The sequence below is a fragment of the Cebus imitator genome, unplaced genomic scaffold (assembly GCF_001604975.1).
Source record: "Cebus imitator isolate Cc_AM_T3 unplaced genomic scaffold, Cebus_imitator-1.0 Scaffold75, whole genome shotgun sequence".
Classification (NCBI taxonomy): Eukaryota; Metazoa; Chordata; class Mammalia; order Primates; family Cebidae; genus Cebus; species Cebus imitator.
This window is the reverse complement of record NW_016107390.1, coordinates 2,179,735-2,206,093: the sequence shown is the minus strand read 5'-3', so window position 1 is coordinate 2,206,093 and position 26,359 is coordinate 2,179,735. Positions and strand designations below refer to the sequence as shown.

The window sequence follows — 26,359 nt, the reverse complement described above, 5'->3', positions numbered from 1 at the left end:
AAATTAGCTGGATGTGGTGGCAGGCTCCTGTAATCCCAGTTACTCAGGAGGCTGAGGCATGAGAATCACTTGAACCCAGGAGGCAGAGGTTGCAGTGAGCTTAGATCACTCCACTGCGCTCCAGGATGGGTGATAGAGTGAAACTCAGTCTCCAAAAAAAAAGAAAATTGTGTATATTAAGAAGAATCGATGTGGAGAAGTGCACGCTGTTTAGGCCTCCTGTCTCTCCAATCATCTTTCTTAAATGGTTGGGAATTTTCCAGAGGTGAGTAATGCACTAGAAACAACAGTAGTGAGATCACGTCTTCCACGTCGCTGAATCAGGACAGAAGACATGGGCATCACATGTGGGCAATACCACATTCAGCTTTCAGATGTTCAGATCACCTTTTGCCTAGAATATTCACTCACCTTTATAAAAAATGTAGGCAGGCCATATATTCTTTAACTTTGGTCAGGGAAGGAGGGAGGGAAATTATTTGTTCTTTGTCTTGCCTTTGTGTGTGTGTATGTTCATTAAAAATTTTTTGCCTTATTTTTTAACATTAATCCTAGGAGAAAGATTTCTAATGTGAGTTTGATGCAGAAAGTCTGTTTCATACCAGTTAATTTGCAGAATGAAACCAACCAACCTTCCTTCCTTCCTTCCTCTCCTTTTCTTCCTCTCTCATTCTTTCTTTCTCTCTCTCTCTTTTTTTTTGAGATAGACTCTGGCCCTGTTGCCCAGGCTGGAGTACAGTGGCGCAATCTCAGCTCACTACGGCCTCCACCTCCCAGGCTCAAGCGACCCTTTCACCTCAGCCTCCCAGGTAGCTGGGATTGCAGGCATGTGCCACCGTGGTTTGCTAAATTTAAAGCATGTTTTGTAGAGACAACGTCTCACTATATTGCCTAGGCCTAAACTCCTGGGCTCAAGCAATCCTCTTACCTCGACCTCCCAAAGTGTTGGGATTGCAGGCATGAGCCACCATGCCCGGCCTCTTTCTTTCTCTCTTGCAAGTTAATGATGCTTTGCATTTGTGTGCTGCTTCATAGTCTATTCTTATCTTTTTGGTTCTTCACAACTTTCCTTCAGGGGAAGTTGCAGGACAGGCCTGTTTTAGGGGTAAGGAAGCCAAAGCCCGTTGCTTAGATCACACAGCCCCTCAGTGGTGGCGACATGTGGGTTGGAACCCAGTCTCTGCTCCTGCCTCGCTGCAGTGTCCATACACCCTGCACCTGCACAATGGACCCTCCATGTTTTTCTCCCTACAGCTGAATCCCATCCAAAAACACGTGAAAACCAGGAAGGGCTTCTGCTGTATACCCAGGATAGCACGTCGCACCCCCGGCTCTCCTCGGGAGTGGCCTGGCGCCCTCAGCTCCATCTGCTCCCCATGACTGGCCATCTCCCATGTGAGGCTGAGAGGCAGGATGATCCCTGCCTCCACACGTCACACTCCCGGAGGAGTCCCAGCATGCCCATCCCGCCCCCATCCTTGGCAGCGGGGAAGCGGGACCCCACGCTGGGTGTGGGTGCTGGTCGCCTCCATAGTTTGGCTCTGCTGTCTGTCTCGTGCAGTGACCCTTTTGCTTTGAGAATCCCTCTGGCCATCTTCCATTTTCCACTTTTCCCGTCATTCTTCCTGGTGATGGCCCGTGCTTATGCGCCGCCGCTTTCCCCTGGAGAACGAGTGCCAGCCGTAGTTTAGGAACTAAAGACTGATGTGGAAAGCTTAGAGTTGATTCCAGCCCTGCTGGGATTGGGACAGAAATGACATCAAATGGTGCTCCTGCTTTGTTTCCAGTTTCTACTGAGCCGATTCTCAAGAACCCGGGAACTCAAACATCAGCGTAAAGGAAGTTCAGATAGACAGAGGCTAAGGGGTTGGGAGAGGCCAGTGGTGACTTGAACTCTGTAGCCTAGAACATTGTAGAGGTGGAAGCTGTTTCTCATCACCTACACACTCTTACTGGGCATTCATCGTGGCCAAGACTCAGGTCAGGGAACTGTCCGTAGTTTCCTGTGTGTCTGCAGAGGGCCTTCGTCGTGGGTATGCACGAAATCAGCTGAAACAAGATCGCGCGTGAGAAGGGCTGCTGGGGCTCTCCCTGCTCCTGCCGCCTCATCACCTGCAGTCCTTTTTTCCTAGACAGTCTCACTCCATCGCTCAGGCTGGAGTGCAGTGGCACCATCTCGGCTCACCACAACCTCCGCCTCCCGGGTTCAAGTGATTCTCCTGCCTCAGCCTCCCAAGTAGCTGGGTTACAGGCACCTGCCATGATGCCCGCCTAATTTTTGTATTTTTTTTTTTTTTTAGTAGAGACGGGTTTTACCATGCTGGCCAGGCTGGTCTCAGACTTCTGACCTCAGGCCTCCCAAGTGCTGGGATTACAGGCGTGAGCCACCGCGCCCAGCCTGCAGTCTTTTTCTCATGGCTGAGGGATCCTTCCAGTGGTCACATTTTGCCCGTAGCCCTCCTGAACCCTAGAGTCTGCAGAAAACCTCCAGCCAGACAGCTTCTGGGTAGAGAAACAGGCCAAGAAGACTCTCCTAGGCATGCAGCATGGGGCTGTGCTCCGTGACGAGGGACAAACAGGAATATCTGTGTGCCACGGTCACGGATAGCAGTCGCAGTGAGTGATTACGGGCTGCTCCTCAGCCTCCCGTCGGGCTGTGTGGCAGGCAGCGATTGCCTCCGTGTTGGCGAAGTGAGTGTCTGTGCAGTTCAGGAGCCAGGCGCTGCCTCTCTCTCTGTGAGTGTCTCACAATTCCTTTCTCCCTCAGTCCCGTGATGCCGTCCAGGACAAGCTGAACTGATTAATGAGCAGGACATAAAGATAACTGCTGCCCAGAGCAACAGCTGTCCCGCTCCATCCGTGGATTAATTAGACAAACAGGGCAGAGCAGGGTCCCCACCAGCGGGAAGTTGGGTGCAGGAAATGCCAGTCTCCTCTTGTTGGAATCAGGGTGTCAGCCCTTCCTGGCCACCACTCAGACCGTTCCTGTAGCTTTCTGGATCCCGTTCCCTGCAGGTCTACCCTGGGGAGTGAAATAGCGACTGTCCCTTCCACCCCGAGAGCTGGGGAGAAGGCGGTGCACGCTAGTAACTGCCTGCCCCTATGGAAGAGCAGCAGGCAGAGGCGGGGCTGGAGTAGCTGTCGCCAAGAACCTAAGAGCACTAGTGATAAAACCAAGATCTCCTGGCGAGAAGTCCGAGGGGCTTTCTGGATCACAAGTGGCATCTCCTCAGCACTTTAATTACAGCGGATTAAGCAGGAAGTGGAGTGCTGGACTAAAGGAATAATGATACGAAGGAGGTGAAGCAGAAAAACTCAATTTCTTTCCTTTAAGGGGAAAAAAAAATGTCCATTTAGTTAGACGAATTGCAAAGAAAAGAATAGAGTGTGGCGTTTCTCCCAGCCTGGAGCTCAATGGGTTTTTAAAGAGCTGTATATCTTTTTGGCCAGACCAGTGACTGGGATCTTCAGCCTCTCTACAGAAAAGGAACCGCAGGCCTGGGATTTCATTAAGATGCAGCAGCGCTCCTTCTGGACAAATGACTCACTCATTCAGCCCCTTCTTGCCCGCATCTCCTTGTAGGCCCTTGCCTGGCTTAGCTCATATTTTACATTCAGCACCTCTAGTTACCCAGAAATTGCATGCAGGCGTGTGAAATAGAAAAGCAGTGGGCTGTGGCCCCATCGGTCCTGCCTGGCACCGCGTCATTCCTGACGTGCAGTGCTAGGAGGCTAGGCCGGGAGGTTTTAGAAAGCCTGGAGGTCCCAGGTGCCGTCCAAAAGTGGTGATTTGAATACAGGCTCTTAGCATGCATACTGTGTAACTGAGGCAAAGCTATAGAAATGAATGGAACTGAAATCAGACTGTGAAAGCACAGTGAACAAGCAAGTTGCCAGAATGGAATGCAGATAAGCCTCGTGGTGATTGTCCTGCGTGTAGTGGCTGTGTGGGATTTGGCTGTTTTACTAATAGGAGCCCTGGGGGCCCAGTGCTTACTAACTAGCTCTGCCTGTCGGGGGTCCCCCACGGCATCCGGCTTGTGATTGATGCCATCCAGAGTCCAGGGCAAGGGGTTCTAAAACCTTATCATGTTTTGTTTTGTTTTTTGTTTTGAAGAGACAAGGTCTCCCTCTGTCACCCAGGCTGGAGTGCAGTGACATGATCATAGCTTACTGTAGCCTTGAACTCCTGAGCTCAGGTGACCCTGCTACCTCAACCTCCCGAGCAGCTGGTACCTGTAGGTGCGCACCATCTCACCTGGCTATTTTTTTAAATAAAGTTTTTGTAGAGATGGGGTCTCGCCATGTTGCCCAGGCCTGTCTTGAACTTCCACGTCTGCCTCCCAAAGCCCTGGGATTCCATGTACGGGTACCACGCCCAGTCTAAAACCTTACCATAAACATTGTGATTGGAAAGTGATAGGTTATCATGATCCAGGAGAAGGCAAGTAGAGGAGGGAGGAAGAGATACAGGAATTGAATGCCCACCGTGTGCTTATGCCACGCTCAGCACTTTACATGCTGGTCCGTTGACTTTTCACAACCGCCCATATGTCGGGCATTGTTAGGCTATACAGGTAAGGCAGCTGGGGCTCTAAGAAATGTGGCTTTCTGTGGGAGGCAGCATTTGGCATGATGGAAAAAGCACAGGCGTTAGAGGTGGGGTCCAAGTCCAGCCTTCCACCCGCAGGTTCAGTGATGCGGGGCAAGTTATGTAACATCAGTTCTTCATCTGTAAGATCTGGACAGGTATGCCCCCACCCTAGAGGACTGGGAGGCTTCAATGAGATTGTGTAGATAACAGCACAGTTGTGGCGTACGAGACAACACGGCAGGTGTCATTCTGTGACCTCACTGTGGGAGAAGCAAGATCTAAACCCTGAGAGGTGGAGCGTCCCACCCTCGGGCTCCTTCCGCCGTGACACCTGCTTCTGGGTCTGCAGAGAGTACTGCCTTCAGTTAGAAGGCAGGCACAGCCGGGACACAGTGCAGGACACCTGGGGACCCAGTGCCCTTGGAATTCTTTCCCTTCAGCCTTGTGCACTGCAGGTGAGTTGGCTGAGCAGATAGAGCCGAGGTCAGCAGGAGGACCGCCAGCTTGCACGAAATATATGATTCTCTGAGCATTTCTGTAAGCTGAAATATTTAAAAATTTACGGCTGGACACGGTGGCTCACACCTGTAATCCCAGTACTTTGGGAGGCCAAGGTGGGCAGATCACCTGAGGTCGGGAGTTTGAGACCAGCCTGACCAACATGGAGAAGCCCTATCTCTCCTAAAAATATAAAATTAGCCGAGTGTGGTGGCAGGTGCCTGTAATCCCAGCTACTTGGGAGGCTGAGGCAGGAGAATCGCTTGAACCCAGAGGTTGCAGTGAGCCGAGCACCATTGCACTCCAGCCTAGAGAGAGACTCCGTCTTAAAAAAGAAAAAGAAAATTTACAACCACCCCTCCTCCCCAAAATTGCATGACAGAGATTTCATCAAACCCAACAACTGATGAGACAAAGAAAACAAAACACAGAGAGGACTTTAGAAATAGTCCTTGTGCATTCCTTCAGAGTTTGCCGTATGTCACCCAGATGACCTGTATCTGTGTCTGCCTATCCTGCTGCTCTACGCATTACTTATCTTTGGATCCCCCATGCCTAGCACAGTGCCTGGCACATAGTAGGTCTCAACATAAGTGCCATGGTAGGTGCTTCACATAAGTGCCCATTATTTATTGGACTGGTGCTGGTTAGAACAAATGCCGTCCCTTCCCTAGGACTGTAGCCCACAGACCTGTGCGAGGCTTCAGCTTGATTTCTGTTCACCTGGGCCCCCAGGGCAGACTGTGCATTTCCGTAAGCACCTCACTCACCTGCAGGAGTGGGGCCGGGTGGGTGGTGAGCATCGGAGTGCTCAGTGTTCAGTTACTCAGAAAGTGAGTTAAAGGGCACAGCTCCTGCTTCCTCCGGAGATGCCCTTCTGTTCTCTGAAATGGCAACTCTGCACTCACTTAATGGGATCCCAGATAACATGTTGCAAACCAGTCCTTTATCACTGTTGCCCCTTTCAAATGCTGGCCATTAAAAGCAGGCCATTTCACGGTGCTTTAATGATGACACTAATCACTGTGGATTTTTGTCTCCTGGAGTCCTGATGAGCTGAGCCAAGGAGTAAATTATGGAGCTAACTTTTATGTGCACGGTTTATTGATCTGTGAGCTTCAAGGAAACTACACCAGCCCCTACAGTTTGGCAGCCCAGATTACCTTTTCATTTGTGTAATTGGGCCGTGCGGGCACAGTTAATATTCAATTTATATTAATAGGAAGACAAAGAACATGATGTGCCCTCTCCATATTGAAGCAATGGGCATATCTAAGTATTCTACCCGGTCAGTATAAATAAATCCGTTTCCCCATGGCTTAGCAAGGATGATGTTGCTAATTCACTGTGCATTTCACCCTCATTTATCCTGAGAAAGTTCAGTATTTATGCTTGCAGACCACACAAGGCTGCTGTCTTCACCCCTGCTCTGGCCCCTCTTTCCTTAACAGGTGAAAGTCATGCTTCGCGTCTGTTCTACCTTGGCTCGAGATACCTCAGAATCCAGCTCTTTCTTAAAGGTGGACCCACGGAAGAAGCAGATCACCTTGTACGATCCCCTGACTTGTGGAGGTCAAAATGCCTTCCCCAAGAGAGGCAACCAGGTTCCTCCAAAGATGTTTGCCTTTGATGCGGTTTTTCCACAAGATGCTTCTCAGGTGGGTATCAGCCCCCTCTCAGGCTCAGGCAATGTTGATTAAAGAAGCGTTCACTCATTCACAAGGACCCCTGAGCTGGAAGGGTGTCTTCTGGAGCATTCTGATGGACCAGTTCCTCCAGGAGTCAGTCTGAGCTCCCTCGAATGGTCCAGTGCTTTTGAATTACTGGTGTCAGACCCTGGGCAGGACCTGTGTGCAGGGATTTCAATAAAATATGTCCTTGGGGAGAAGGAAGTATGAGCCAGTCAGTGGATCACACACAGAAGCAGGAAAGTAACAGACAGGAAGGAACAAGGACAACTGCGTCAAGGTGCTGGTGACAGGTCTAGGAGGAGCCTACTCCTGCCTGGGTTTCTGGGTGCGGGCATTGTACAAAGGGAAAAAATGTTTCAGGGAGCTGATTAGAATTAGGCACTATCCTAGGACCCTATATAAGCACACTGGGGTTGAGGGCAAGTCTATAGTCCTGGTAAGGAACCGGAATGCAAGGCAGGGAAACTGAGGCTGACACACATCCTGTGGCGTGGCTCAGTGGAGTGAAGGGGAAGAAGAGAGGCGTGGGGTTAGGTGTTATATTTGTTTAATTGCTCATTACAAATCACCCTAAAATTCAGTGCTTAACACAAGAAGCATTTGTTCTTGCTCACAGGGCAGCTGATCAGCTCCTCTGTTCCTAGCTCAGCTCATGTTTATGTCTGTCATCAGCTGTGGGTAGGCAGCTCTGTGGGTCTTGGCTAGATTAATCCTGTATTACACTGTAGGCACATGGCTTTGGGTTGGCTGGCTTTACACTGGTCTAGAATAGCCTTGATCAGGTCAGCTGGTCTCTCTTCCACACTGCCCCTCATCGTCCAGCAGGCAAGGCTGGGCTAGTTCTCAAGGCACTGTTCAGGACCCATGCGTACAGGCCTATTGAGGCCTAAGCTCAGCATTGACCCAGTATCACTTCTGCTGGATTCTACTGGCCCAGCTTCAAGAGATGGGGAAGAGATTGCTCCTCATGACTGGATGAGCTCCAAGCCACATTGCAAGGGGGCTGCACCCAGACTAGGATGGAGAATTGGGGCCATTTTTATTAATCTACTGTGAGCATAATTGGGAGGCTACTTGGGGGCCCAGGGTACCAAGATGACTGGGCCATGGGCAGCCAGCGAACTGTAGCCCCTACCAGATGCTGCAACTAAAGCTTCTAGTGGACATCTGCTCTCATTTGGATTCACTCTGGAGCTTTGGTGAAGATGGGCCTCTAAGTGGCACCAAACAGTACCTGTTCCTGCAGGGGACGGAGAGGGGACATGTGTGTAGAACTAACTGCAGAAATAAATAGCCGAGGTCATAGGTATACGGTGCCCTCCGTAGCCTGGATTTTGCAATTTTTTGATCAGTTTCTAATGCTTGTCAAGATTTACATCAAAGTGCATAGTAACTAGTAATCCATAGCAGAAGCTGAGGGCAGCAGTGCGAATGCTACCATCTGCAGCCTCTGTTAATTTCCTCCAGCGTGCATCTGAGTGGAGGAGGAGGTGGTGTTCTCACCGGCTCTTATGTTACACCACATAACACACGTTATAAGTTCCATTCATTCAGAATTTTAGCATGTGGTTTCCCCAAAGAGTTTTACCCAAGAAGACAAAGTACTTTATGAGTAAGTTCTACGGTTTCTCTCTTTATTACATTTTTTTGTGTGGCATACCACCCAATGGGCTCAGTCATTTAAACTTGACATTGGGTCTAATAAATGGTCTACAAATAATTTAATTAACACAGTTAAAACTTTTCAGAAGCAAATCTCCACAAGTTGTAAGGATTCCAAAGCAAACCCTAAATTAAGCAGGGACTATTAATGAGTTTTAGATTTATTCCAGAAAAAGGAGCCATCTTTATTGCTAGTCTTTGTTTACATTTCACACTTGGCTCCAGAGCTCCGTATGCTCAGTGCTGGAGTTTCACTCATTTCAGAATGCCTTACTTTCATTCAAATTTCCAGTGCTATAATAAATTACATGTCTGTATACATTTGCAGTTTTCAAGATATTTCATAGACATGAAAGCGTTTGACTGGATTTCAGTGGGGCAGGAAGGGAGGCATTGCTGTTTTCACATAACACACAAGGAATCTGAGACTCAAAGATCAAGTCACTTGTTGAAAGTCCCTTCCCGAGCAGACGTCCTTCCTGAATTCCTCCTGTTACGTCTCTGTATCCTGCTCGATATGGTATCATATCTTTGACCTCCCTCCCTTTTATCCAGTGTTTCCTAGCAATGTGGCCTCAGGCGAGTCACTCAACCTCTCTGGGCCTCAGTGTCCCCATCTGTCAAATGGGGACATGACCAGTGTTCTTCATCAGGCTGTGTGATTCATCAAATTGACACACATGAGGTGCTCACGGCAGAGCCAGGAACACAGCAAGTGCTCAATAAATGTGGCTATTTTTACTGTTATCATTGTCAATATCAGTAGCATGCTGCTGAGCGGGGCCAGCTCGCCCCACGGGGCGAGCACCACTGGAGCTCCCAAAGCCTGAAAGCAGGGAGTGTGTGGAGTGGGCCTCCGCTCTCAAGCCCTGAGTTTCAGTCTGTGAAGCCCCAGCCACCATGGTGACCCAGGCAGTTACGAATTGTGCTTTCTCCTGGCCTCTAAGGAAATCAGCTAAGCAATGATTAGAACAGTCCTGGTTCCTAGTTGCCTTTAACAGACATCCATATTACCCTTCAGTGGCCTCAGCAGTCACTGGCTGCCCCTGCTGGGACACACCTCTGCTGGGATGAGAACCCGGACGTGTGGGCAAGCAGAGGCTTCCTGCAGACCTGGCCCTGCCCGTGGGGCTGTGCTCGGGAAGGCTGCGTGCCTCTCCAGCTCCAAGGAGAGCAGTGAGGGGCCTCCAGGGGCCAGTGTCAGCTCTTAACACACACCAGACGGACTGCCCACGACCACCCTTCTCAGTGGAGAGCCAAGCAGGAACTCTGCCAGGGGATGCCGCCCCAACTCTGCACAGCAAGGCCTCCTCTTGCCCCAGCCTCTGCACAGGTGACCCAGTGTGGTCCACACACACCCAGCATTCTCCCAGGTGCCTCAAAAATCAAACACCGCTTATTGTAGGTACAGCTCAAGGTGACTGCTCAGCCTCTGGCCTCCCATCTCACTTTATCTCCAAAGAAGCTTAGTTCATCGGGCAGCCTTCTGCCTGCTCTGCAGATGCCTCCTGCAAATTCCATCAAGATGCTACTGCTTCTGTGTCAGGGTTAGCACTGGGCTCTCCCTGCCTAGGTCCTGGGGCTTTGAAAGATCCTGTGTTCCCCACAGCAGCCCTGTCCTGCCACCCCTTTGGCCCAGGAGAAGCCCCCTTGCCCCCACAGAGTGGCTGAGGCCCACCCTGGAACAAGGGACAGTTGTTGGAAGTGTGGTTTTTCCGTTTCAGTTTAGGAGAGAAAACTGACTTCCAAATACTTGAGTTCATTGTGCTGTGGGAACCCGCAGCTGAATGACAGCATTCATAGCCCAGGTGCCCACTGGGAGGCACGCTGCCCCACAAAGCCCTGTGTTAGCACCGCCTCCCAGAGCTTCCACCAGCTCTGACTCCAGCCCGAGGCAGAAGTGAAAGCAGCAGGGCGCAGGGAGAATGCTGTCTTCCTGCGTCTGTGACAAGTCTCAGGTGCTAACCAAAGAGAAGGACGTTTTCCAGATTTCCAAGTTAGTCCTCAAAACTGCAGATAGCTCTATTAGTGGGTGTTCAGGGGAAATACAAAACGTCCTCCAGGGCCTGGCCCCTGTCTAGGATTTAATAATCAAATTGGAGAGCAGACACACACACCAGGCTGAAGAACACCTAACAACATGCCACGTGGTGACTGATATTATATATGCTGAATCTATCTGTAGCAAAAGAAAGAAAAGGCAGGCTTTGAAAAGAGGAGGGTGGATCGGTTGTGTGGCTCACACCTGTAATCCCAGCACTTTGGGAGGCTGAGGTGGGTGGATCACCTGAGGTCAGGAGTTCGAGACCAGCCTGACCAACATGGTGAAACCCCAGCTCTACTAAAAAAAAAATTAAAATAATTAACCAGGCATGATGGTGTGTGCCTGTAATCCCAGCTACTTAGGAGGCTGAGGCAGGAGACTCACTTGAGCCCAGGAGGTTTAGGTTGCAGTGAGTGGAGATTGCCATTGCACTCCAGAGAGAAAGAAAGAGACAGAAGGAGAGAAAGAAAGGAAGGAGAAAGAAAGAGAAAGGAGAGAGAGAAAGCAAAGGAAGGAAGAAAGGAAGGAAGGAAGAAGATGTGAATTGAGAATGAAGAAAGAGATCAGTAGAGAAAGGCTTGGTGCCACAAGGAAAAATTAGCAGTGTGACAAAGGATTTTTCAGCAAAGCAGTTTTACGTCCTGCACTGCAGAAGGGAACCCTTGCTAGGCATCTTGCCACGAGAGCACAATGAGCAAAGGAAAAGCAGACATATTTATCCCTTATGCATTTGGGGTTGTTCTTACCGTGTTTGATCTCCACTGGTTGGAGCCAGACCTTACCATTTAAACTAAAACCCAATTGGCTAGTAACTTAAACTTGTTTAAACAGGTAAGGGTCATAGACTGTGAGCTGTGAGCACGTCCAGCACGTCCAGATATTTTGGTTAAAGTATAAGGACATAGAATATACTATGTGTCTGTAAGCATGGCATGTTTAACAGCCACACAGGATAGGGCTAAACAAAGAGTTGTTAGCAAATTTATTTTTTAACAAGCAAGGAAATTTTGAAGAGGAACTTTTCTACTTTCCACACTTATGAAATGGTGGGTCACCTTTTCCCCCACTAGGAAGCCTGGCCTGTTACATGAACTATAGGTATACGTGTGTTAGCAGAGAGTGAACGGAGAGGTTAAAGGCCTTGTCCCGGGGGGGCCAGATGGCAGATGAGGGAAGGGAATGAGGTCCATTCCAGCCTGTCCCTGCCTGGTCTACAGACGCAGCCGCTGAAATGTACCAGAGATTAGCAGGAGGGTGGTTTGCAGCTCACGTGCGTAGTGCTCAGGCTTGCAAAGGGCGGAAGGTAGCCAAGGGTTCTGAGCATCTCCAGGATGTCACGGCAGAGGCCGACCCACCTGATACACAGTGACACTGGGCCCCGAAGCCCCGGGAAGGTGGGCTCACTTTCGTTGTTAGTGATGCCTCCTCTGCGTGATCCATTCACGGCTGGTGTCTCCTCTTGTGTCTGACAGGCTGAAGTGTGTGCGGGCACCGTGGCGGAGGTGATCCAGTCTGTGGTCAACGGGGCAGACGGCTGCGTGTTCTGTTTTGGCCACGCCAAGCTGGGTTCGTGAGAGTTTCACCTTCTCGTGCCACTCGGCGGGCTCCCTGTCATCCCCTGCATTCTTCTGTGTCCCCGCCAGAGTCCTCTGGTGAAGGGAAGGTTGTGTTTCTCTTAGGTGCTGAGCTAAATAACCAATAACAAGTTACACAACGCACACTATGTTGTTCATCGCAGGCGGACACCCATTCATGTAGGAAAGCTTTCAAGTCCAAGACATGGACAGAGAAGCAGCAGGGCTGTTCCCACTGGGTCCAGGTCAGAGTCAAGCCCAGAAGGCAGGCGGGGAAACATTGATTTCCTGAGCAGCTGCTGTTGGGGAAGCAGATAGGGCCCCTTGCACCTCCCCTCCACGAGGATGCGGGTTGGTGGTTGGAGCCCTTGTAAAAGCCGGAGAGGGCCAGGCGCAATGGCTCTCGCCTGTAATCCTAGCTCTTTGGGAGGCTGAGACGAGTGGATTGCCTGAGCTCAGGAGTTCGAGACCAGCCTGGGCAACACGGCAAAACCCTGCCTGTACTAAAATACAAAAAAATTGGCCGGCGTGGTGGCACATGCCTGTAATCCCACTTACTTGGGAGGCTGAGGCAGAAGAATCACTTGAACCAAGGAGGAGGAGGTTGCAGTGAGCCGAGATGGCGCCATTGCACTCCAGCCGGGGTGAAGAGTGAGACTCCGTCTCCAAAAAAAAGTGGGAGGAGCAACCTCCAAGCAAAGCCCAGAGCCGTGGTGGGATGCGTCTGGGGGAAGCGTTGCATGCTGTCAGGAACGCTCCAGCGCTGAAGCATCTGGGAAAGGAGGCAGCAGAGTCCCCCAACAAGAGGTTCATAATCTGCCCCCCTCACCAGTCCCTTCTTAATTCTGACCTGGGGCCATCTGCTCTACACACTTGATGTGCTTAGTGAATTGAGGGGCTCCAAAAAGTGTCCCTTGGCAGAGATTCCAAGAGAGGCCTGGCAGAGCTCACAGAGGCCGGTTCTCAGCCAGGACAGAAAGCCATGCCCCTCTCTGCACTTCCATCCTTCCCTGCCCTTCCTCTTGATCTGCAGCTAAGCAGTGATCTGGATTTTAATGGAATTTGCTCATGCCGTAAAAATATACACAGCATTTAACTTGAAAAAGGTTATCAAGGGTGAATATGTGGACTAATCTGTGAGGTGACCATAAAGAGAACCATGGTGATGAAAAGCCCCTTCCCTCCTGCTGTGTAAGCAGTGCGGAAACTGGATAGCATGTGATATTTGGGGTCCTCCTCAAGGTACATTGTGATTTAATTTTGCCGCACGTCTGGGCTCTTGCTTTGCGTTTTTTTGAGAGATAGGCTCTCAGTTGCCTGGGCTGGAGGACAATGGCATGCTCACAGATTACTGTGACCTCCAATTCCTGGGCTCAAGCGATCCTCTCACCTCAGCCTCTCAAGTGCCTGGGACCACAGGCATGCCCCACCTCACCCAGCTAATTTTTAAGCATTTTTTTTATAGAGGCAGGGTCTCAGTGTGTCACCCAGACTGGCCTGGAGCTCCTGGCCTCAAGCAGTCCTCCCGCCTTGGCCTCTCCATGTGCTGGGATACCAGCGTGAGCCACTGAGCCCACAGCCTTCTTCATTAGGGCCATTTAATTAGTAATGCCCGAAAACGCCTTGTTGTCACATGGCATTTCTCTCATCTTTTCGTTCCTTTGCCCCACTTGCCCATGCCCTTCCTCTCCATGCGTGGCATCTATTTTGAGCCGCTGTGGAAGGATGCCTGAACACTCAAACTGCTTTTCTTCCTCCCCTGGCTCTCCCAGGAAAGTCCTATACCATGATTGGAAAGGACGGTTCCATGCAGGACCTGGGCATCATCCCCTGCGCCATCTCTTGGCTCTTCAAGCTCATAAACGAACGGAAGGAAAAGACCGGCACCCGTTTCTCAGTCCGGATCTCCGCCGTGGAAGTGCGGGGGAAGGAGGAGAACCTGCGGGACCTGCTGTCGGAGGTGGCCACGGGCAGCCTGCAGGACGGCCAGTCCCCGGGCGTGTACCTGTGTGAGGACCCCATCTGCGGCACGCAGGTGATTGAAGCCTGGTAGCGTCTTCCCTGCCTCAGGCCGGGCCAGCTCGACCATGAATCACTCAACCTGTTATCTGGGAGGCTTGCGGGTGTTTACTTTAAAGTGGACTGGAACTTTATAGCCTGCAGCTGCGGGCCGTCTGCTCGGCCAGTCTAAATATTTGTACCTTGACTTTAATTGACAATGAGCAGGAACCACAATTGTTATAGCATTTCAGAGAGAAATTGAATTCACTTCCTTTATGCCCCATTCAAAAGAAAAAAAAAAAGGACAATCTTTCTTTTGTTTAACAACAAACCGAAATATTTACTGCTCTTCACCAATAGCTACAGCCATTACCGGGGCTGTTTATGACTCCATAAACTGTGTTTCTGGCACTGGTTTACAGCCGGATTAGCAGTGCTGCAGGAAAAACTAATAGCCACTTTCTAATTAGAGCCATGATGTAATTGCTGGAGCTGTGGAAGCCAAGAGAAGCTCCAGTTCTCAGTTTGAGGGTGCTGTGTCTTGCGAGGGTCTCTCCTTTGCTGTTTGACAGTAGATGTGGGACTGACTCGGGAGCCACAGTTCATTTCCAGAATAATCAGTCCTTCCTATCTCTAGCAGTAGGCCTTAGTTTCCCGTTTGATCAGATGCCTCCTTTTTTGGATAGGTTCCGTTTGATAAGTACCTGCCTCAGCCGGGCGTGGTGGCTCACGCCTGTCATCCAGCACTTTGGGAGCCCAAGGCGGGCAGATCACGAGGTCAGGAGTTTGAGACCAGCCTGGTCAACATAGTGAAACCCCGTCTCTACTAAAAATTAAAAAAAAAAAAAATTAGCGGGGTGTGGTGGCAAGCACCTGTAATCCCAACTACTTGGGAGGCAGGAGAATCACTTGAACCCAGGAGGCGGAGGTTGCAGTGAGCCGTGACCATGTCATTGCACTCCAGCCGGGTGACAGTGAGAGACTCTGTCTCAAAAAAAAAGAAAAGAAAAGAAATATAAGTACCTGCCTCTTCCCAACAGGGACTGTTTGCAGAGATGAAGACACCTCCCATGGCTTGTCATACTCTGCTCAAACCTGACCATGCTTTTCCCCTGCTTAAAGCACCTCATCGTTCCATTTTCCTCTGAGTCCTCTTTCATCTGCATCAGTCACCGGCGGACTTGTTTAAACCCTGATTGCTGGACACTGCCCCCACAGCTTCCAATTCCATAGGCTGGAGTAGAGCTCCAAAGTGTGTGTGGATTTCTAACCAGTTCCCATGAGATGCTGGTGCTGCTAATCCAGGGCTCACATGTTTGAAAGCACTGCTTTGAGGCGTGAAATGTGCTGAGGTGGCATCTACAGGGTGCCCGCGATGCCATCCATCAGCAGGGCCCGACCCCCTGCTCCTGTTCCAGGCATTTCCTAGGCATTCAAATCTGCTTTCACCTCTGTTGCTTTTAGAGCTTCACTGATGAAGTTCCACTTAGGGGTGAAAGATCTGGTTACATGAAGGCAAAGAAAAAGAGGGAAAGACGATGTTTCCTTTAACTCTCGTTGAAAATCTTTGAAATGCTTTGGTTTATGTTTCCATAGCGAGTCAAAATTGTGAACACAAAAGAATCTCTCTTTGAAGTTTGAGGATTTTGATGGTCTCAGGTTCAGGTTCTAAATGTTAGCTCTTAAAGTGAGTTCAAAATTATTTGTATAGTTAGAGTAGAAAATTATCAGAATTTGTGCCAACCTTAAGACATATATTGCAAATTAGTTCTTTGAACAAATCAGAAACATGAATTTCCTTTTCTCCCCACAAAGAGGAATGCTGGTTAAATTCTGTTAAGATGATTGTTGTGATTCAGGTTTAAAATAATTGCCAAGTGTTTTCATAAGATTTAGACACATTACTTTCTATGCTTTCTTTAATCGATTCATGAGTATGCCAGGAACAGGGATATCTCCTACATTTAGATAAGACATTCAAGTGTCGTGGGTGTTTCAGGGTGCCGTTTACACTGGCTTATTTAAAACTATGCTAGTAAATATGACCTAAAATTGGCTTTAATCAAGTAACTGAAAAACTAGGAGTCAAATGAAAGCTAACTAAGTTTTTTAACCTCTTTGGGATACCTCTGCTATCAGGTCTAAAATCACGGTTTGCAGCAGACCTGTCTCCAAACAGCCTAATCTTTGGAATCAAGATGCTGCCGCATCCTCCTGTTTTCTTAGGTAAATGCATAGCCAGGGGTGTTGACTTGTTGTCCTCTGCAGAGATAAGGATGGGCCGTCTGCTCCCAGCTTTTCAACCCCGTATTTCCAGATTCTACTTAGGATGTCAAATGGGTAAAACTAGGTTTCATCCAATAAGTATGCTCAACATTAATTTTCAGAAATGAATTAATTAAGCTGAGAATTGCACGAGTACAGCACCTGGTTCCAGAAGGGTTTTCGAGCTTAGAGAGGTGGAATCTGAAAGCTTCAGCTCTTGGCTTCTGTCTTCCAGCTGCAGAACCAGAGCGAGCTGCGGGCCCCCACCGCGGAGAAGGCTGCCTTTTTCCTGGACGCCGCCATCGCCTCCCGCAGGAGCCACCAGCAGGACTGTGACGAGGACGACCACCGTAACTCACACATGTTCTTCACACTGCACATCTACCAGTACCGGATGGAGAAGAGCGGAAAAGGCGGAAGTAAGTCGACCGGTACCATGCTCCCCTCGTCCTCCTTAGTGGCTCTGGCCCCAGCCAGGAACCCCTCGGACAACCATGACCTTTGTGTGTGTCTGTGTGACAGTGTCCTGCTCTGTCACCCAGGCTACAGTGCAGTGGCACAATCACAGCTCACTGCAGCCTCCAACTCCTGGGCTCAATTGATCCTCCTGCCTCAGTTTCCCAAGTAGCTGGGACTACAGGCTCCTCCCACCACATCTAGCTATTTATTTATTTATTTATTTATTTATTTTTGTAGAGATGGGACCTTGCTATGCTGTCCAGGCTGGTCTAGAACTCCCAGTCTTGAGATCCTGTTGGCTTGGTCTCCCAAAGTGTTGGGATGACAAGTACGAGCCACCATGCCCAGCCAAACTGTTCTTAATTGACTACAGTATGCATTTCAGTGACTCATAATTCAAGATAATTACAGTGTCTGGACGGAAGTTTACTTTTGAACAGTCCAGGGAAGGGAGTTTGCTTTGGTAAAGATGATTTATGAATGTGATTGCCATGAGCAGGTGAGAGACCGAACTTACAAAAAGAAAACAGCCACCTCGCAGTGTCTTTTTGTTCACAGACCCTAAAAATGCTCCTCGAGAAACACCAGCATCGACTCACCCAAGCCGGGCAGTGTGGTCTTATCATTAGCTTGAGTCCACTATAGGAGTCATGTTTTTTAAATAGCATGGAAATGAGACTTTTGAATAACTAACCAGACCCTGGCTGCCTCCCTCAAATCGTGCCCGTCAATGAAGGTTTGCGGTTAAAACCCAAGCACGGTGCCTGCTCTCTGAATGAGCTGCACTGCCAGGAACCTAACCCAGTGCCTCTCCAGACCCCACTGGCTGCGTCTGCAAAGTCAGCAGGGGCCGTGGGGCAGCTCTCCATCCTCTGTGAAGTGGTGTCTGCTCTATACCTGACAGAGTTGAGTACGATCAGCTGCATGTTTCCAGTGGGGATCCTGGACCAGGGGCAAAGAGGTCTGCTGATTTCACTGGGTTCCCACGGCAAGCTGTGGGTAACAGGGCTGTCGGGCTGGCCAGGTAGTGCTTCTGTGGTTCCTCTGTGCCCATCTCTGTAGGGCTTTCAATACTCGGGCATCTGTCTCCTGGCACCTTCTGCATGATTGTCTCAGAGACACTGGATGCCAGAAAAGCAATCTGAAAACTGAGTTAAGAGTCTAACCCTGGGCCAGGCACAATGGCTCATGCCTGTAATCCCAGCACTTTGGGAGGCCGAGATGGACAGATCATAAGGTCAGGAGTTCGAGACTGGCCTGGCCAGTATGGTGAAACTCTATCTCTACTAAAAATAGAAAAATTAGCTGGGTGTGGTTGCAGGCACCTGTAGTCCCAGCTGCTTGGGAGGCTGAGGCAGGAGAATTGTTTGAACCTAGAGGCAGAGGTTGCAGTGAGCCGAGATAGCACCACTGCACTCCAGCCTGGGTGACAGAGCTAGACTCCATCTCAAAAAAAAAAAGAGTCTAACCCTGGACTGGACTGGAAATTGTAAAGCAGAGACAGTCCACAAAGCTGTTCTACATAAAACCTGGAATTAAAACATCCAACTGGGACGAGGCACAGTGGCTCACACCTGTAATCCCAGCACTTTGGGAGGCTGAGGCAGGTGGATCACTTGAGGTCAGGAGTTTGAGACCAGCCTGGTCAACATGGTGAAACCCCATCTCTACTAAAAGTACAAAAAATTAACTAAATGTGTTGATGCCCACCTCCCAGCTACTCAGGAGGCTGAGGCAGGAGAATCACTTGAACAGGGAGGCAGAGGATGCAGTGAGCCCAGATCGTGCCACTGCACTCCAGCCTGGGTGACAGAGCAAGACTCTGTCTCAGAAAATAAAAATAAAAAGGCATCAGCTGGGACCTGTGGACAGGCTCCCCCTGATTCCTCCCTGAGCCTACTCGTGGCTCAAAGGACTTGGAGAACAGTACTGCTGGAGAGAGAGCTTTGGGGGCTTCTGTTGCCCCCAAGCAAAAGCTCCTCCCTTCCCCCATCTCAGCGCGTCTCTTCCTACTCCTTAGTCAATGTTTAAATCCAGGTTTATTGCGGTATAATTTACATTCAGTGAAACATCACTTTTATGCATCTTTAGATGAGTTTTGGCCAATCCCTATAGTCATGTAGCCACCGCCATTACCAAAATAGAAAATGAGGCCAAAGGTCCCTCTCGCCCTTTGTCCCTTCCCCCCACCTCTAGCCCCTGGCATCCACAGATCCGATTGTTGTCCTGGTTTTGCGTTTAGCCAGAATATCATAGGAATGGGCTCCGGATGTGGCCTTTTGTGTCTGTCTGCTTTCACGTAGCGTGATGCATGTGAGATTCGCCCAGGCTGCAGCTTGTGTCCCACGTTCCCTGAGTTCTGACTGGGCCTGGAGGCTTGGCTCCTCCTACCACCAGGACACAAGGAAAATATCCACAGCTGCGGATGCTCTTTATGGCTGTGATCATCAGCTCTGAACTGCCTGCAGTGGCAGCTGTGGGGAACCCAGAGGTTCCGGTCCTCACGTGCAGCAGGCTGGGTGCCCCAGGGAGGTGGCCCATTAGCAGGGGTCCAGATCTCTCTTGACAGCCCAGGATGGTGAGCAAAGTCTGACTGGAGAGGAGCAGAGTATAGTGAATGGGAATCTCTTGGGAGATTTATTCTCGGTAACAGGCTCGCACCACGTAGAGCGCTTCCTTTTAGAATAATGTTCTTAAAGAGGGAAACAGATGTTAGGACAGGGATGAGGACATCCAGACCTTTAAAATCTACTGCAGAATTGCATCCACACTTCTCTTGATGTGTGGAGCTAGCCTTGAACCCGGCCCTCCCTGTTTCCTCCTGGGTAATGTCTTCGCCCTGTGAATGTGAGAGTCTGACAAATGTTTAGTTTATTCTTTTAAGCAGCTGTCAATCATTGTAATTGTCATCACCATCGTCATCAGGGCCTGCAGTACTTTCTTGTACTTGCTGCAAAGAGTGACTCATAAAACATCTAAATCTTGAGCCAAATGACTCCCAAGTGGCACTCATCAGAAAACCTCAGGCGACGGAATCGTCTCTCCTCCTTCTAGGTTTCAAACCAAACTGAGGACTACTCTATTTTTGGTTTTTTACTTTTTTTCGGTTCTGGTTTCAACTTGCAATCTGAAAGTAGGGAGAAATCTTGAAAACAAGGAGACAGTTCATTAAATGACTTCAAATATAGGAACCTGAAATACAGCCACACTCAGTGATCCACCAAATCAGTACCTAAGGAATCCTGCACACTTATTAAATATTTAATAGCCAACTTGTCTTCTTCCTGTTTTTAAATTGTGAAAGAGAATTGCTTTTAAATAATGCATTCAGGTTAAAGGAAGAGGCAAATACCATGAATGGCTTCCCGAACCTCTTGTAGGTCCTTCCTGATGTTTCAGTAGATGAGGATGAAGAGGGGGAGGAGTACAGGCTCCTGGGATCGGCAGACGAGGGGACCTCTCTTTCCTCTTGAGGAGGAAGGATCCAGATCCCATTGCACACGGCCTCCCTGCCCAGGACTTGCTTGACTTTGTGAATTTATAACTGTTTAAAATATAATGAGGAGATCTGAAGCGTTGTTTAAATGGAAATTTTGTTTACTTAACTATAAGTAATAATCCCTGTGGACCTGGCAGCCAGAACTCAATTAGGGGAAAGTTTATTAATTAGTTACCCTGCAGGGAAGCAGGAAGTGGAGCTCGCTGCTGTTAACCAGTCATTAGAAGAGATCTCTGCTGCAAGGACTAAACAGGCCGAGTCTTCATACACATAAATGCATTTCACACATTTTACACACAAATGCATTTTACACATTTTACACAGAAATGCACTTCGCATTTATAATTTTACACACAAATGCGTTTTACGCATTTAAGTAGACAGACAAAAAAAACCGTGTGAAACATTTCTGGTCCAAATAGAAAAGTGTTTGTTGATATATCCCTGCTTTGCAGATAGCACTAGGTTAAGTGTAAAATATCTCCCTGTCTGGCCTGGCACTGTGGCTCATACCTATAATCCCAGCATTTTGGGAGGCCGAGGCAGGTGGATCACAAGGTTAGGAGTTCGAGACCAGCCTGGCCAACATGTTGAAACCCCATCTCTATTAAATATACAAAAACTTAGCCAGGCATGGTGGCAGATGCCTATAATCCCAGCTACTCGGGAGGCTGAGGCAGGAGAATCCGGGAGGTAAAGGTTACAGTGAGCCGAGATTGCACCATTGCACTCCAGCCTGGGTGACAGGGTGAGACTCTGTCTCAAAATGTGTGTGCATATATATATATATATACATATATGCACACACACACATATATAGATATGCACACACATTTAAACAGGATATATATATATGTTTCCTATTTAAAACATTATTGGAATAGTAGTGGGACTGATCCTTCCACATCACAGAGGCCCTCCTCTGCTTTGCTAAGCTCAGTCTGTAATGGCTTGAGAGCCTCCTTGGGAGTTCCAGCACTAGGGAGAGACCTGGACGTTCTGACGATCAGAGAGCTGCTTCTCGTAATGATGGGTGCACCAGGCATCTCAAGCAAGGTGGTGCCTGGGACCAGAATTGTTTCAGATTTCATATTGTTTTCAGATTTTGGGAAATTTGCATATGCATAATGATATCTTGGGACTGAGACTGACATCTAAATACAGAATTCACGCATGTTTCCTATATGCCTTATAGACGTAGTCTGAAGGTGATTTTATACAATCTTTCATGATTTTGTGCATGAAACCAAGTTTTTACTGCATTTTGACTACAGCCCATCATGAGGTCAAGTGTGAAATTTCCCCTTGTGGGATCATGTTGGCCTTCAAAAAGTTTGGGATTTTGGATTTCAGATTTCAGGGTTGGGGATGCTCAGCGTGTACTAGTGATGCTTCGGGGTAATGTATGAAAGACACAGAGCTCTCACCTGTCCTGCTGATAACGATGGCGTTTAAAACCGTCACTTTTTTTTTTTTTTGAAACTGAGTCTCACTCTTGTCACCCAGGCTGGAGTGCAGTGGCACGATCTCGGCTCACTGACACCTCTGCCTCCCGGGTTCAAGTGATTCTCCTGTCTCAGCCTCCCGAGTAGCTGGGACTACAGCTGCATGCCACCACGCCTGGCTACTTTTTTGTATTTTTAGTTGAGACGGGGTTTCACTAAGTTGACCAGAATGGTCTCGATCTCTTGACCTCGTAATCTGCCCACCTCAGCCTTCCAAAGTGCTGGGATTATAGGCGTGAGTCACCGTGCCCAGCCCCAAACCTCACTTTTATGAGTAATCTAAGCTTGCAAGCAACTGTTGCACAAGGCCCAGAATGACACCGGGTCTCTAATTTGTTCATTTGCTTTATTGCCTCCAGGGAAGATTCGAGGCCTTTGTAGGCTGGGCTGCTGTGTGTGCACATGAGCAATTGTACGGGCACTTGGGCACACATCTGCGCTACACTCGTCTGTTTACATGTGGGATCAGACTCTTCAATCTGTTTTGTTGTTTGGTTTTTTTGTTTGTTTTTAATACTGAGTCTTGCTTGCTCTGTCGCCCAGGCTGGAGTGCAGTGGTGCAATCTCAGCTCACTGCAACCTCCCCCTTCTGAGTTCCAGCGATTTGCCTACCTCAGCCTCTTCAGTTGCTGGGATCACAGGCGCCCACCACCACGCCTGGCTAATTTTTGTGTTTTTGGTAGAGATGGGGTTTTACCATGTTGGCCAGGCTGGTCTTGAACTCCAGACCTCAAGTGATCCACCTCTCAGCCTCCCAGAGTGCTCGGATTACAGGCATGAGCCACCACCACACTTGGCCTCATCTGTTTTCTTTAGCCAATGCAAATGTTTTCTTTACATGTCATGGAATGACTTAATCAGCTGATGCTGCAGGTAGGGCTGCATGGTGGATATGACTCTGGAGAGCCATTCTTTGGGTGGCAGACGTGGGAAAAGAGGCCTAGGAAAGAACCTTGCTTCTACTGGAGGCAGAGCCTGTCCCCTGCTGTCCCCAGCACAAAGCCTGTACAGCAGGGATGTTCACACTGCAGAGTTCACATCTCCTGCTGGGTCAATAATGAAGTGGCAGTTTCATATTCTAGGTTTTTGTCATCTGTATGTATATATGTATTTATTTTGATAATTTTATAATTTATTTAATTATTTGTTTTGAGACAGAGTCTTGCTCTGTTGCCAGGCTGGAGTGCAGTGGTGCGATCTCAGCTCACTGCAGCCTCCACCTCCCATGTTCAAGCAATTCTCCTGCCTCAGCCTCCCAAGAAGCCAGGATACAGGTGCTCACCACCACACCTAGCTAATGTTTTTTGTATTTTTAGTAGAGAGGGGGTTTTATCATGTTGGCCAGGATGGTCTTGATCTGTTGACTTTGTGATCCCCCTGCCTCAGCCTCCCAAAGTGCTGGGATTACAGGCGTGAGCCACCGCGCCCGGCCTATGTGTGTTGAATGTTGGCCAGGACACTGTTCTGAAGCGTGCAGCCTGGACTTTCCACCCTGCATCCATTTCTAATCTTCTTAAGCCTCCTGCCCACTCTCAGCAGGTAACTGGCATCCTGTTCAATGAGAAGTCAGAGCTGATCAGGTACATTTCTCAATGCTCCTTTTGGCTTCACAATCTCCAGGTCCCTGTGCCTCAGTTTCCCCCTGCTCCTTCCCACAGGCCTGCTGCCCCCATCTCCTGGCACTTTTCCTCCTGCCCCTTCTGCCTCTTATGGGTCCTCAGTAGCTGGGACCCCATCAGCGGCCTCTCCATGCTTACATTTTCAGTCTCTTCGCCCACTAAAGTCAGAGCTGCAGAAGCAAGGAAAAGAGGCAGGGAGAGGGGAAAAGGAAGGACAACAGCAGCACCTGGTCTCTACCACACTTCTCTCTGGTTGCCTCCTCCATGAAGATGTCCAGATTCCCCCCTTTGTAATGTCTTTCTTCTTGGAATCTCAGCAGTTTGTGGGGTGTTACACTTTTTCCCTACTCTGCCTTATTTTTTGGCTGTTTGTGAGCGTGTCTAAGCCCCGTTAGACTATAGGTTCCTTGAGGACAGAGGGCCCGGTCACTCATCCTGGGTTCCCCCAGTGCTGCCGCTCTGTCTGCTGCATCAGCGCTCAGTCCTCCTTTGTCCAAATGGAATGTGTGCTGTGATTTAAAAAATGAAACTCTGGTCTCAAACTGCTGACTTCAGGTGATCTACCGACCTCAGCCAGCCTGGCCAACATGGGGAAACCCCGTCTTAACTAAAAATACAAAAATTAGCTGGGCGTGGTAGCAGGTGCCTGTAATCCCAGCTACTCGGGAGGCTGAGGCAAGAGAATCACTTGAATCTGGGAGGCGGAGGTTGCAGTGAGCTGAGATTGCACCACTGCACTCCAGCTTGGGCAATAAGAGGGAGACTGTGTCTCAAAAAACAAAACAAGACAAAACTCAATGCTTTGAAAAGATGTGATTAAAATGAGTTTTTTTTTGGATGGGCATGGTGGCTCACACCTGTAGTCCCAGGTATTATCTAGTGCAGTTGTGATTCAGAAAGAGTAAGACCACCCAATTACCTCTGATGTACGTAGATGGTATTAGGTCAGAGAAGTTCTCATGTGCAACACGGCCAGGAGGAGGTCAGTTCACTGGGAAAGCTGGTTAAAGGGGAGTTGTAGAAAATGATATGTTCATGTCATAAAGTTGTTTCTAAACTTAAATAATACAAATGTGTTTTTATTCATTGATCTTGTGAGCCATAAAGGGCCAAGTCTTTGAGTTTTCAATTCAAAATTTGGTTTCCATGAACCACATTCATATTAACAGTTCAGTTTTTGCCTTAAATTTCTTCAAAGAGATGTAAGAGCTTAAAAAAGGCCAGGTGTGGTGGCTCACGCCTGTAATCCCAGCACTTTGGGAGGCTGAGGTGGGCAACTATGAGGTCAAGAGATCGAGACCCTCCTTGCCAATATGGTGAAACCCCATCTCTACTAAAAGAAAAAAAAAATAGCTGGGCATGGTGGCTTGCGCCTGTAGTCCCAGCTACTTGGGAGGCTGAGGCAGGAGCATCGCTTGAACCCGGGAGGCGGAGGTTGCAGTGAGCTGAGATTGCACCACTGCACTCCGGTCTGGCGCCTGGCAACAGAGCGAGACTCTGTCTCAAAAAAAAAAAAAGAGCTTAAAAAACACCTATACAACCAATTGGGTATAGGGGTATAGACTTATTTAGATTCTTACAGTGTTTTCCACTCTGTAATTCCTCATTCACACCAAATTCAACGTCTTTAAAAAAATTTTTTTTTTTTTTTGTGACAGGGTCTCACTCTGTCACCCAGGCTGGAGTGCAGTGGTGCGATCTCGGCTCACTGCAACCTCTGCCTTCTGGGTTTAAGTGATTCTCTTGCCTCAGCCTCCCGAGTAGCTGAGGCTGCAGGCACCTACCACCACACCGGCCAATTTTTTTTTTTTTAATTTTTAGTAGAGATGGGGTTTCACCATGTTGGCCAGGATGTTCTTGATCTCTGACCTCGTGATCTGCCAGCTTCGGCCTCCCAAAGTGCTGGGATTACAGGTGTGAGCCACCACACCCAGATGAGTTTTTATAGAAACATTAACTCTGTACAAAATAATTTCATTGCCTTAGATAGTATTTTATTATGCTTTTATTTATAATAACAAGTGGCAGAAAACTATTTGGGGAGAAACACAGCTGACCTATTAAGAACTACGCAGCTGATTCTTTTTAGAGCAAAAGTGCGCAAACTAGACCACAGCCTCCACTAACCACGAGCCCTCACTGTGCTGTGGGCTCGGGCAGCACGACTCACGCAGGTGACCCAGAGCATTGCTTCACCTGGCCACGTGGGAAGGCAGTGGCTCCACCCTTAGCTGCACATTAGACTCACCTGGAGGGCTTTTAAAGGCATCCAGCGCGCATGCTTCCTCCAGCCCAATTAAATTAGCGTGGAGTGGGAGCCAGCCACCAATATTTCTTTAAAGATTCCAAAGTGCTTCTAACGGGCAGCAAAGTTTGGAAGGAACCGCTACAGTAAGGGAAGGTGAGTTAAAAGAGCTTCTACATGCCTTCTGGTTAGCTTCGGATTTTCATCTTAGATTTAGCATTAATTTTCTATGAGATCGTGGGTGATTTCTTTAACATCTATGAGCCTCAGTTTCCTTCCCTATAAAATGGGGCTTATTTCTGCATTCTGGGATATTGTAGTGATATTAGAAGAATTTAGGATCCCCTGGTACCTTCCAGGTGCTTGATAAAGTGTGGCTCAGGAGTAGGAAAAATTATTACGTTGTTTCCTGTGGGTAGAATAAGATATGTGGGTAATTTGGTTTAGTCAAAGTCTAGACTTAAAATACTGCACATTAGAATATAACTAAAGGATTACACGAGGCTGACTGAGTTATGTGCCTTTAACCCTGCAGTCTTGACCTCAAAATCTGGAAAGTCAGCGAGGAACCTGCTTCTTACCTGCTGTTGCGTTCCTTTGTTATGTAGCTACACTTTCTCCCTGCCACTGGAAGTGATGTCAGTTCTTGGTAACAGCACATGGCGTGGGCTCACTCACCGTGTGCTATTTCAAGTGAAGCCGC

General features: G+C 48.7%; 1 protein-coding gene across 2 annotated transcripts in view; it reads left to right on the top strand.

Annotated features, from left to right (window-relative positions):
- Positions 1-26,359, top strand: part of KIF26B (kinesin family member 26B) — a 555,192-nt gene that overhangs the window by 453,248 nt on the left and 75,585 nt on the right. For both annotated transcript variants that reach the window (XM_017532087.2, XM_037739821.1), the window contains 4 exons: positions 6,544-6,750; positions 11,962-12,055; positions 13,836-14,098; positions 16,565-16,748. In XM_017532087.2, coding sequence (XP_017387576.1) covers positions 6,544-6,750; positions 11,962-12,055; positions 13,836-14,098; positions 16,565-16,748 — 748 coding nt within the window. The remainder of the gene's footprint in view (positions 1-6,543; positions 6,751-11,961; positions 12,056-13,835; positions 14,099-16,564; positions 16,749-26,359) is intronic.